The 12,555-nt window shown below is 42.8% G+C and overlaps 1 protein-coding gene across 1 annotated transcript in view; it reads left to right on the top strand.

The window, feature by feature from the left end:
- Positions 1–3,250: 3,250 nt before the first annotated feature.
- uvssa (UV-stimulated scaffold protein A) overlaps positions 3,251–12,555 on the top strand; it is a 53,055-nt gene continuing 43,750 nt past the window's right edge. The window contains exons 1-8 of the mRNA XM_080841314.1: positions 3,251–3,269; positions 3,572–3,672; positions 5,034–5,143; positions 5,778–6,108; positions 6,713–6,833; positions 7,108–7,710; positions 7,939–8,048; positions 10,967–11,095. Coding sequence (XP_080697440.1) covers positions 5,034–5,143; positions 5,778–6,108; positions 6,713–6,833; positions 7,108–7,710; positions 7,939–8,048; positions 10,967–11,095 — 1,404 coding nt within the window. The 5' untranslated portion in view covers positions 3,251–3,269; positions 3,572–3,672. The remainder of the gene's footprint in view (positions 3,270–3,571; positions 3,673–5,033; positions 5,144–5,777; positions 6,109–6,712; positions 6,834–7,107; positions 7,711–7,938; positions 8,049–10,966; positions 11,096–12,555) is intronic.

Below are 12,555 nucleotides of genomic sequence, written 5' to 3'. Positions count from 1 at the left end.
TGTCTATATTTTTATTGGTGCTATTTATATTAACTGTGTAGGCCTATATTTTTTATATTCTCCTATTTTGGATTCAGTATAGGTCCAATGTAATCAAATTATACCTAATTATACCTATTATGAAGTCTCTGTTGAAATTCAAGAGGAAATGATGGATAAATAGTGGTTCCATGTCTTCTATTGACCAGCCTCAGATTATATACCTGATGTCTCTCTGGTGGTGGTTAAATAAATCTTAGTGTTATTTTCTTTTTGAGTATGTATACTCTTCACTAAGTGTTGTATATCACCCCTATTACATCTCCAAGACTTAGGTCATCCAGTAGCTTATACACAAATTCTCTCCCCCTCCCCTTCTGCGTGGCGTTATAAAGCTGAATGGCCCTGATGACAAAGGACTTCCTCAGCCTGTCCGATGAGCATGACATCGACAGGAGTCTGCCACTGAATATGCTCCTCTGTCTGTTGAAAGTACTGTGTAGTGGTTGGTGGACATTGTTCGGGATGGTCAGCAACCTACTCAGGGTCCTTCTCTCCGCCACTGTTGTGAGGCAGTCCAGTTCAATGCCAACAACAGCTACCGCCTTCCTCACCAGCCTGTCCAGTCGCCCTGCATCCCTCTTCTTTATGCTGCCACCCTAGCACACCACAGCCTAAAAAAGTACGTTGGCAACAACAGGCTGGTAAAACATGCTCAGGAGTTTGTTGCAGACATTGAAGGACCTCAACCTCCACAGGAAGTAGAGCACAGTCCCCTGTGGAGCGCCGGTGCTGCACAGCACATTCTCAGAAACTGTGGCCTCTCCATCAGGTAGCCAGTGATCCAGGATACCAGGTGGACGTTCACACCCGTCTGCACCAGCTTGTCACTCAGTCGGAGGGGCTGGATGGTGCAGTCTGTAATCAACTCAATACCTCTCTCCACTCTCCCATCACACTTTCTTTACACACCTCTCTCCTCCTTAATTCTCTCCCTATCACACACTCCCTTCTTTACACACCTCTCTCCTCACAATCTTTAGTTTCATCAGCAATGTGTGATACGTGTCATATGGCCCTGCCATTGAAGATAATGCATTTTCACCTGTGGGTAGGCCTATGTTAAAAGTATTGTGGAGCATTCAGGGACGTAAATCTCAACTACTTCACACATTTTATTTATGGTTTGGAATGTCCTGAACATATTCAACCCCCCTTTTATTGAGACACAATTTTTTGTTTCTTCAGCAAAGTGGAATATATGTCACATGGCCCTGCCAATGAAGATAATGCACTTTCGCCTCTCTGATCACCTAAGTTTAAATTATTGTGGAGCACTCAGGGACGTAAATAACAACTACTTCACACATTTTATTTAATGTTTGGAATGTCCTGAACATATTCCACCCCCCTTTTATTGAGACACAATCTTAAGTTTCATCAGCAAAGTATGAAACGTGTCGTATGGCCCTACCATTGAAAATAATGCATTTTCGCCTGTGTGTAGGCCTATGTTAAAGTTTTGTGGAGCATTCAGGGACGTAAATCTCAACTACTTCTCACATTTTATTTAATGTTTGGAGTGTCCTGAGCATATTCCACCCCCCTTTTATGGAGACACAATCTTTAGTTTCATCAGCATAGTGTGATATGTGTCATATGATCCTGCAATTGAAAATACTGCATTTTCGCCTGTCTGATCGCCTATGTTTAAAGTATTCTGGAGCATTTAGGGACGCAATTCACATCTTCATCACACATTTTATTTAATGTTTGGAGTGTCCTGAACATATTCCACCCCACTTTCATTGAGACACAATCTTTAGTTTCATCAGCATAGTGTGATATGTGTCATATGGTCCTGCAATTGAAAATACTGCATTTTCGCCTGTGTGTAGGCCTATGTTTAAAGTATTCTGGAGCATTCAAGGACGCAATTCACATCTACTTCACACATTTTATTTTATGTTTGGAGTGTCCTGAACATATTCCACCCCACTTTCATTGAGACACAATCTTTAGTTTCATCAGCATAGTGTGATATGTGTCATATGGTCCTGCAATTGAAAATACTGCATTTTCGCCTGTGTGTAGGCCTATGTTTAAAGTATTCTGGAGCATTCAAGGACGCAATTCACATCTACTTCACACATTTTATTTAATGTTTGGAGTGTCCTGAACATATTCCACCCCACTTTCATTGAGACACAATCTTTAGTTTCATCAGCATAGTGTGATATGTGTCATATGGTCCTGCAATTGAAAATACTGCATTTTCGCCTGTGTGTAGGCCTATGTTTAAAGTATTCTGGGGCATTCAAGAACGTAATTCACATCTACTTCACACATTTTATTTAATGTTTGGAGTGTCCTGAACATATTCCACCCCACTTTCATTGAGACACAATCTTTAGTTTCATAAGCATAGTGTGATATGTGTCATATGGTCCTGCAATTGAAAATACTGCATTTTCGCCTGTGTGTAGGCCTATGTTTAAAGTATTCTGGAGCATTCAAGGACGCAATTCACATCTACTTGACACATTTTATTTAATGTTTGGAGTGTCCTGAACATATTCCACCCCACTTTCATTGAGACACACTTTCTAGTTTCATCAGCATAGTGTGATATGTGTCATATGGACCTGCAATTGATAATAATGCATTGTCGCCTGTCTGATCGCCTATGTTTAAGGCATGGTGAAGCATTCAGGGACGCAATTCACATCTACTTCACACATTTGATTTAATGTTTGGAGTGTCCTGAACATATTCCACCCCACTTTCATTGAGACACAATCTTTAGTTTCATCAGCATAGTGTAATATGTGTCACATGGCAATACCCTGGCATTGGAGATAATCCTTGTTCACCTGTGTGATCTGTGTGTCAAGTGTTCTTTCACAGTGAATGACCAGAATAATTACTGTTAAACATATTTTACCCTTTCTTTACAGTGTACTGATCATGTTCAACCAACTTTAATGGAGGTATAATCCTTTTATCAGCAGATTGTGGTGTGTTTTACTGTTTCTTACAATAATAATTGCAAAATGTCCTGTTTAGTCAGTGTTCCATATATTTAAACAAGAAAATCATAATTTGTTAACATCAGTGAATCGTTTTTAACCAATTTTGATGTTCCTATGAAATTAATATTTCTGACAGTTAAAGAAACACGGGGTTAATAAGGCGCTTTTATTTTGAAAAATCGTAACCGGAAGTTGCTCGACCTCATTTGACTATAGTTGCTCACAGAACGCTGCTCTCCGGAGGAACCATAATATAAGGTCTGTGACTGAAGATAGAATAGAAGAGATTCTTGCTGGGTAGCTTTTATCATTCTTCCCAAGGCGAAAGAGAATAATTATAATACTGTTATATAGCTTTAGACTCTAGTTTACATCTTCCGTTGTTTTTAGAAAATGAATGTTAGCTGAATTGTGAGTAGTCTACGTACGGTCATGGTAGGAAATATAGTCCTTCTTTGGTCACACGGGTCCTGGCAGTCAAAGAGGCGTCCCATAAAGTATTATTTGGACCTTGCTTTCATTTTATGATAATTGATAGGAAGGATTATCTTCAAATACAGGCTGTTCTTGGTCACCCAGCCAGTGTCTTGTGCAAACAACAACAGGACCAGGAAGGATAAGTAAGAAAACAGAAGCGTGAGCAAATTTAAGGAGAGAACAGGTACGTTGGCTGTTTTAAACCATATATAAAAATGCCTATTGTAAAACACAATGCTACATAGGCTTCTTGCATGCAAACAAACCTTGGGGCACTACTTGCCAGTCATCTTGACACATTTTAGATATATTCCTGGTTGACAAAATACATTGTGAGTCCAGTTCAATTAGCTCCTTAGTGAGTATATTGTTACAGTCAAGGCTCTCATATACACATAGTTCGACGTTACTGACAAAGTTAGACTAGGATTGGAAGGAATTTAGAACTCGAACCGTGTAAAACAAGTTAAACACCACAAACAGTAGCTGTTAGTTTAGGCTACCCATTTCATTTGTTTATGCTACCTTGTTACCCATTGCCTATTTCGTCCCTCTCTTACTACCTGTTCTCTCACACACGCAGACCACAACACAAACTACATAAACAGCGCAGGGGACTGATTTGGGTTTAAAGAATATTGGTGTGGGTAATGGGGTCTACTACCCAGATTATGGTTTGGATGCTCCAGTATCCTCGGCTCTTTGAACACCTCCGAGCGCCTGGCCAGTATCTGCTCCAGCGCAGTGCGTGGCGCCCCCTGCTGGACAGGTTGCACATCTAAGGGCAGTTCTTTGAGGCAGCTCTTTGCTAAAAGATACAGACTTGAGGCTGACTCCACAAATACTGGTTACACCTTTGAGACATTGTTATGCACTACCATGTTTGTATTTACCCTCTATGGTACAAGATGTTTGTGTTTACATGTTTGTGTTTACCCTCTATGGTACAAGATGTTTGTGTTTACATGTTTGTGTTTACCCTCTATGGTACAAGATGTTTGTGTTTACATGTTTGTGTGTTTACCCTCTATGGTACAACATGGAATGATTAATATAATGCAATATGGTGGTATATTGGTGGTATGGTGGTACAACATTAATATCTCCCAGTTAATAATTTCCCACCACTGGTTTTAATCAGTTTTCTCTAAATAAACAGCATTCACTAACTTCTGGCTAGCGTTAGCTATTCGCCCCATATATTAGGCCTGTAGTGTTAAATGATAAGCTTCGTAGCGTGCTAACATTTAGTTTAGTCATGAATAAACCGAGTGAAATGACAGCAAGTCTACTAATTAGCCTGCTCTTGTTCATAGTATCCGATTGGCATCATCGCAAAGCAGATACTGTTCGATTTCTTGGTTCATTTCTTGCTCACCGCTGCTACTGTCAGTTAAAATATGACTGAAAATGTATATCGCTTGATGGATTGAGGAACCGTCTGTAGTACCCCATGTTTCATGTCTCCATCAGATGGATTCTGAACCCCATGGTTCATGTCTCCGTCAGATGGATTCTGAACCCCATGTTTCATGTCTCCATCAGATGGATTCTGAAAAGCGGGATAAACTCTCAGAGCTCGTGGAGGAGCTGACCACCTCCGGGGAACCTACTCTGAATCCAGCCAAGATGAAGGAGGTCAAGAAGACATGCAGGTAAGATTCTAACAATCTACTAGTTATTGAAATCAATAATCGACTATGAAGCGACAATAACTCAATGGCTCTTATTTATCCGTCAGCTTTTTCATTTAACTTGAGGTTGTTTAAGGCATATAACTAACAATGAGACGACGATAGCAATGAAAACTAACAGGGCTAAGTCAGTGAGGAGTACAAGACGAGTATTCATCATCCAGAGATCCAACGAGACACACCTTTGCAAATGCTGCAGTTCACAACCTTCTTGGCAGAATTAAGGGTAAAATACTTCCTTCATGGAGGTCTTTGGTCATGAAGGTGTTACCATTGCTATTGTTCACTCCAGTAGTAAGTTACATGTCTGAGCATTCTGAGCTTGAAAAACACACAATGATGTCACTAACTCAACTCGTGTCAACTCGTTGACAACTAATTTGGTGATTGATTGTAGTTGATTTATTTGTTGCACGCCTCAATAAAGTATCTAAGCTGATGCAAAGGACATTTGTGAGGGTACTTTGAAGATTAAGGTTTAAGTTTTGTATGTGCCTTCTGCATGCTCTACATTGATTCAAATGGATGCATACATGGAATTCGTATGAGCTGTCCAAACTGGTTCAAAAGAGAGAGAACATTTCTTCCCCTACAGAATTTCCAACCACTATATTGAGCACCTGTACCACTTGATCATGACACAGCTGGACCAGGATCATGCCGAGATCAGGCTTTCAGCTTTTCACATCGTTGCCGAGTTGTTCAGCCGCTCGCATCACTTCCGTGTGCTTCTCGTGGACAATATGCAAGACTTTCTGGACCTGACTGTAGAGACGGACACAGACCAGCCGCTGCCCCCGCCCAAGGAGGTGGCCCAGAAGCTGAAGAGGCTGGCTATCCACACCGTGCAGTCGTGGCATGCCACCTATGGAGACGCGTACAAGAAGCTCGCTCTCGGCTACCACTTCCTTAAGCAAGTGAAGAAGGTTAGGATGTTGCCACATTGGATTTCTTTGTTGATTTTAAATACATTCTTAAATTGATCTTTTAATGATTGTTTTATTTTTTGTTTTTTTAATTTGGATTCGAATTTTTGGTGATTCCATAGTTTTAAAAAGAATCAGAATCATTTTTTTCAGAATCATTTTTAATGACCACATGACAGGTCTGTGGAATTTGCTTTCGGTACAGCTCAATTCATGCCAGTAACCACAGACACATAACACATTCAAAATGACATTAGACATTTCAAAACAATGATTGGCACAGCACACAATAGACCCTAATGTCACATGACAAATGGTCAGTACTTAAGACCTGATGCAAGTCTAATTAGAAAGGTTTAACCTTGGTAGTGTATTTCTATCACTGCACTTCTTACCAACTTAATGCTCAAGTTTCATACGCCGTGTCAACTCTGCCCCAGTATTGGTACAGCCGTCCCGACTGTGTGTGTGTTAATACACAGAATTAAAATACACAGAAGGAGTCTGGAAATCAGTGGAAAAGTCTTAATTTGCAAGTTTATACACGTATACCATAAAGAATAATTTAGCCACATTTGATGGGAATGTCCTCTTTCCATTTCAGGTGGATTTTCAGGATGTGGAGGCTCGTACTCTTGCAGAAAGAAGAAGACAAGAGGACAAACACAGAAGACTGCAGACGGTCTACAAAGAGAAGATTGAGAAGGCCAAGGCAGAGATGGAAGGTACCTCCTTCTTTAAATGTCTTCTTTTGGCTGCATTATCACCACTTCAAAGTCTTAACTCTTATGTTCCTTCTGACCTAAGTTCCCTCAAACCGAAGTTATTAGAAAGATCTTGTATATCATATGAATCTGTTTGCGTGGTGTTGGGATTCATTCTCTGTGTTGCTCCTTCGGATGTGCATTACTGAGAGGACGACTGCCTCGTGGGTAGTGTGATGTCATGGACACAGTGTGTGCAGAACATAAGAATTGCTATTGTATATTTTTGATACAGAATCCTGTGCAGACATTGAGGAGAACTTGACTGAGATCCACAACTGTATGACGCTCCTTGTACCCGACCCACACAACTTCAATATGTGCAACCTGGAGTCTGGAGGCAGGTCTAGTCGAGCATCGACATCCTTAAAGTCTAGAGGCGGGGCCAGTGGACCATCGACATCCTTAGAGTCAGGGAGCAGGGCCAGTGGAGCACCCTTAGAGTCTGGAGGCGGGGCCAGTGGAACATCCTTAGAGTCTGGAGGCGGGGCCAGTGGACCATCCACATCCTTAAAGTCTGGGGGCGGGGCCAGTAGAGCATCTTTGGAGTATGGAGGCGGGGCCAGTAGAGCATCTTTAGAGTCTGGAGGCGGACCCAGTGGACCATCGACATCTTTAGAGTCTGGAGGCAGGTACAGTGGAGTCCCTGGAGGCGGGGCCAGCTCAAGCAGCAGTGAAGATGGAGGGCCGTGCTGCAGTCAGGACCTTCAGAAGGAGCCTGAAATGGAGTCCAGTGATTCTGAGAGCGAAAGTGAAGTGAATCCACATGAGAGCTGTTTCCTGCGCAACTCCGGCATCATGACGCACAAGTATAGTTTGGAGCTCAATATCTCCACCGGTATGTTGATCTCTGACATCATCTTTAGAGTATAGTCTCCAATGGTATGTTGATTTGTGGGATCAGGCAGGGGTTTCCATCTTTTACAGAAGGGCATGTGTTATTAGTTATGAATTTAACACATTTAACACATTTGTTTTATGTAGACACACAAGCCCTTAGTCTGGCTCAGATTGGTTGTGTAGGCATAACTTGGTATCTTTGCTCTCCTTCTCTGTCTCTGCACAGATGTAAATCTTCAGGAGTCTGAGGACAATGAGGCTCTTCTGAACACCGTGAGGGATCTGCACCGCCTCATCACCACCAAACACCTGCCCAACGTACAGTCCTGGATCCAGGTAACTCATCACCACCACACACACACACACACACACACACACAGTGCAAGTGAAAAAAGTGAAAGTGAAAGTCCTCTCTATGGCAGAGGTGGTGTAGACACACACACTCTGAAATCCACCTCTGCATTTAACCCATCCAGTGAAGTGATGTTTCACACTTACCCGGAGCAGTGGGCTGCCATTGGCGGCGCCCAGGGAGCAGTGATCGGGGTTAGGTGCCTTGCTCAAGGGCACCTCAGCCGTGGATGTGGGCATGGGAGAGCAGTGCTCTACCACTTCCCCCGCCCACATTTTTCCTACTGGTCGGGGATCGAACCGGCCACCCTCCGGTTACCAACCCGAAACCCTTACCAGTAGGCCTAGGCTGGTTTACTCATCACCTCCACGCACACGCACACGCACACGCACACGCACACGCGCACGCGCACACGCACGCCCAGCGTACAGTCCTGGATCCAGGTAACTCATCACCACCACCAGTGGCGTCGTAGGGGGGGGATAAAGGGGACTGAGTTACCAGGGGAGGGCCCTTGAGGAGTGTGGAATTTTATTTTCCTTTTAAATATTAATATCATTTAAAGGTCCAAATTTTCTTGCTAACTAATATCATTTTAATGTTTTGGGTAAATAAATTGGTTGAATGATGGATTGAATTGTGTGTCCTAGTCTACATATAATGTCTGGAGACCCTCACCCCCCCGGCTCACGCACAAAATGGTTTAGTCCGCCTTCAGTGGGCTTTTTACCTATAGGCGCATTTCACGAATGTTAACGTTCATTCGGCTGAGGCAACGGTGCGCATTGAAGATGTCCAAGAACGTTAAATCCGGGTTTCAGAAAAGAAAAGAAAGGCAGGCAAGAGAGAGAAAAAGAGACGAGGGAAAGCAACTACTAACAGACTTCTTTCCTAAGAAAGGTGAGCCCGAATGTGAAAGCAAACACCCTACATTAAATGAACTTATGATGTGGTAATAAAACGAATCAATACCACCGCGATTGTCATTGCTAAAAACGGCATAACACAAAATTAGAAATAACATGCCCTATCTGTAATCTGAGGTAAACTCTAAATACATGTTTGTTTGCATAGCCTTCCACAGTTGCAGAGTGTGTTGCACGCACATCCAATCCAGGTGCAGGGTAAAAAGAGATCCGTAAAAATGAAAGAATACCCACACTGTTGCTGCTGACACCTGACGAACACCTGACGAAGACCAACAATGGTCGAAACGTTGTGCCAATAAAATACACGGGAGCTGCAGCAACAGTGTGCGGGTATTCTTTCATTTTTATGCATAGCCTACCACACCATTGCAATAGTAGGTCTATACTAATTAGAACATTTGGCTAAATTAATATTTGTTAGGCCATAACATAATTAGGCTAATAGCCTTATTAAGTAGGGCTAGTCTAGGCTCAATAAGTTCATAAGGTTAGGCTGTCAAATTGGTTGGCTAGCAAAGTTGACTTGTGAAACATGGCACTCAGTTTCAGAAGCAGCTAGTGATGCAGACCCCTCATCCTCTGACACTGTGGTCTTGAGGCAAGGTGAGCAGTTTAAAATGAAAGTACATAATTTTAGCTATTTATACTGTAGGCTTAATGTGTTTAGCAAATAGCAACACAGGCTGTTCCACCCAAAGGTGACTTTTTTTTGTTGCAATCAGGGTGTGAAGGGGATTTTAAGCAATATAGTAAAAAGTGTTCCAGGAAAACATCCCATACTCTACCTTTAAACATGTTCAGTCACACAAATTAGGCTACATTGGAATTGCCTGTTACAGTAATATCTATCAGATGCATCATGCTTGTAGAGGGTTCTGTCCAGGAAGATGGAGAAAATGTGGTAGAGGATGACACAAGTGAAGGAAGTGATAGCAGAGAAGATTCTGAGAAAAGTGAAAGGGATGAAGATAGGTCAGAAAGTAGTCAGAGCAGCGCCAGGGAGTGTATGCCAGAAGATCCAGCACTATGGACAGAGAAATGAACTAATAAAGAGAGAGACACAATTGTTCACAGACTGGCAAGCAACATAAAAACAAATAAAATTACAGCAAAAGACAAGGAAGGGAAGCCATTTCCTAACTACCTTCAATTTGCACAGTTTCACCGTCAGGGGGGAGGGGGCGTGGCACTCTTTTTTTTTGGGGGGGGGGGGGGGGCCTTATGAACCTACTGTGCATAGGGCCCAGAATCTGGTGCTACGCCCCTGCCACCACACACACACACACACCTGCCCAGCCTAGCAGGTCTTGATTGAGGTAACTCATCACCACCACACACACACACCTGCCCAGCGTACAGTCCTGGATCCAAGTAGCTCTCTGCAGTCTGTCTGGCACACATTGCCTTTTTTTTTGCCTGAGTCCTTGCAGAACTCCAGGGGCATCCTGTGCAAACTTTGTGTAAAACCAAAAGGGTTGTGTAAGCCATCTTATGCGCTCACTGTCAGATGTATCAAGAGTGCGATGAACGTGAATGTGTGTTCCTACACGCCAACTTCATGTCAGGCAGCACAAACTTGGTATAGTTTTTGTCAGTTGGCTGTACAGTGCAATGCAACTACTTTGGGTTTATTTACAGTCTGTAGGTCCACGTGTGATCTCTGAAAGGTGTTCACGAGGGCTGAAGGTGATTGACAGGTGTGATCTATGACTGCCAGGTGTTCACGAGGGCTGGAGGTGATTGACAGGTGTTCACTAGGACTGGGGGTGATTGACAGCTGTGATCTTCTATGACAGGTGTTCACTAGGACTGGGGGTGCTTCACAGCTATGATCTTCTATGACAGGTGTTCACGAGGGCTAGAGGTGATTGACAGGTGTTCACTAGGACTGGGGGTGATTGACAGCTGTGATCTTCTATGATAGGTGTTCACGAGGGCTGGAGGTGATTGACAGGTGTGATCTTCTTTGACAGGTGTTCACGAGGGCTGGAGGAGAGGAGCAGCTCCTGAAGCGGGCCTTGGACCTGAAGAACTCTCTGGAGGCGGCTCTGGAGAAGCACACGACCCTCAACATCAGCCACAGGGACCGGCAGCGCAGGGTGGTGAGTCACACACACACACACACACACACACACACACACACACACACACACACACACACACACACACTGATCACACGACTCTCAACGTCAGCCACAGGGACAGGCAGCGCAGGGTGGTGAGTCTCACACACACACACACACCCACACACTGATCACACGACCCTCAACATCAGCCACAGGCACCGGCAGTGCAGGGTGGTGAGTCACACACACACACACACACACACACACACACACACACACTGATCACACGACCCTCAACATCAGCCACAGGGACAGGCAGCGCAGGGTGGTGAGTCAATGATCTGAACCATCTTTCACTGCCTTAAAGGGTTAGTCACTGATCTAAATCATATTCCACTGCCTTAAAGGGTTAGTCACTGATCTGAATCATCTTCCACTGCCTTAAAGGGTTAGTCACTGATCTGAATCATCTTTCACAGGGTTAGTCACTGATCTGAATCATATTCCACTGCCTTAAAGGGTGAGTCAATGATCGTAATCATCTTTCACTGCCTTAAAGGGTTAGTCACTGATCTGAATCATCTTTCACTGCCTTAAAGGGTTAGGTTTAGGGTACCCTTAAAGGAAGCACATCAAACCTATTTATCTTTCCTGGTCAGTGCATTTAATATCTTAGTATGGACTTTGAGCTCTGTAGTATAAAGGCACTAATTTACTGTCTAAACATTTTTGAATAGCAATGTCTTGGTAGTAATGACACACCATAACACATTTACCTCAAAGTTAAAATTAAAATGTTAATAATACGCTGTTAAGATTATTGAGGACAATTTATTGTGTTAATGTGTTATACTAACACATGTTATGAATATGTGTGAAGCGAAATAAAAATAATTAATATTCAAGAAAACCCTGACTTAGATCTTATTAAAGTTTCTCCATCTGAATTGGGTCTTTGATTAAACACAAAGGCATTACCATGGTGACTGATAGCTGTTAGAGCTGGACCAATGAGACGTTAGGGAGGAAGTGACATCATAGGTCTTCAGAGAAGTGTCTGCATGTGGCAAAGCACTTGAGCATGTCGTGGCACATGAAAAAAGTTGCCTTTTTAAAAAAAAAAGTTTTTTTTCATTTTCCATGAAGTGGATCTAATCATTTGACTTGGTTTTCTCACGGTCACCACTTCTGTTAGAGACTGTAGCTGATTTTAAGTAGGGGAAATCAAATGATTAAAACCAGCTGCAGGGGTTTTATTCAATACCTACATGGTGTTCAGCTTTGGTGGCTGGTGAAGGGTGATTGTCCATTGATTATTTCATCAGGACCTTAGGAAGCGATAACTAGAACACTAAATCTACAGGGGAGGCTCAGTGATTAAGCCCTTGAATCATTTACATGTTGAGCTGGGAAGTTTTTTTTTACACAAAATCTTCAATGTTTCTCCGTTTGGCCGTGTCTTCATATTAGTTTTGAAGGAGAAGAACTCCCTTTAA

This window comes from Sprattus sprattus (genome assembly GCF_963457725.1).
Source record: "Sprattus sprattus genome assembly, chromosome: 6".
In the NCBI taxonomy this organism is placed as follows: domain Eukaryota; kingdom Metazoa; phylum Chordata; class Actinopteri; order Clupeiformes; family Clupeidae; genus Sprattus; species Sprattus sprattus.
The sequence above is the reverse complement of the archived record's forward strand: the minus strand, read 5'-3'. Positions and strand labels throughout refer to the sequence as shown.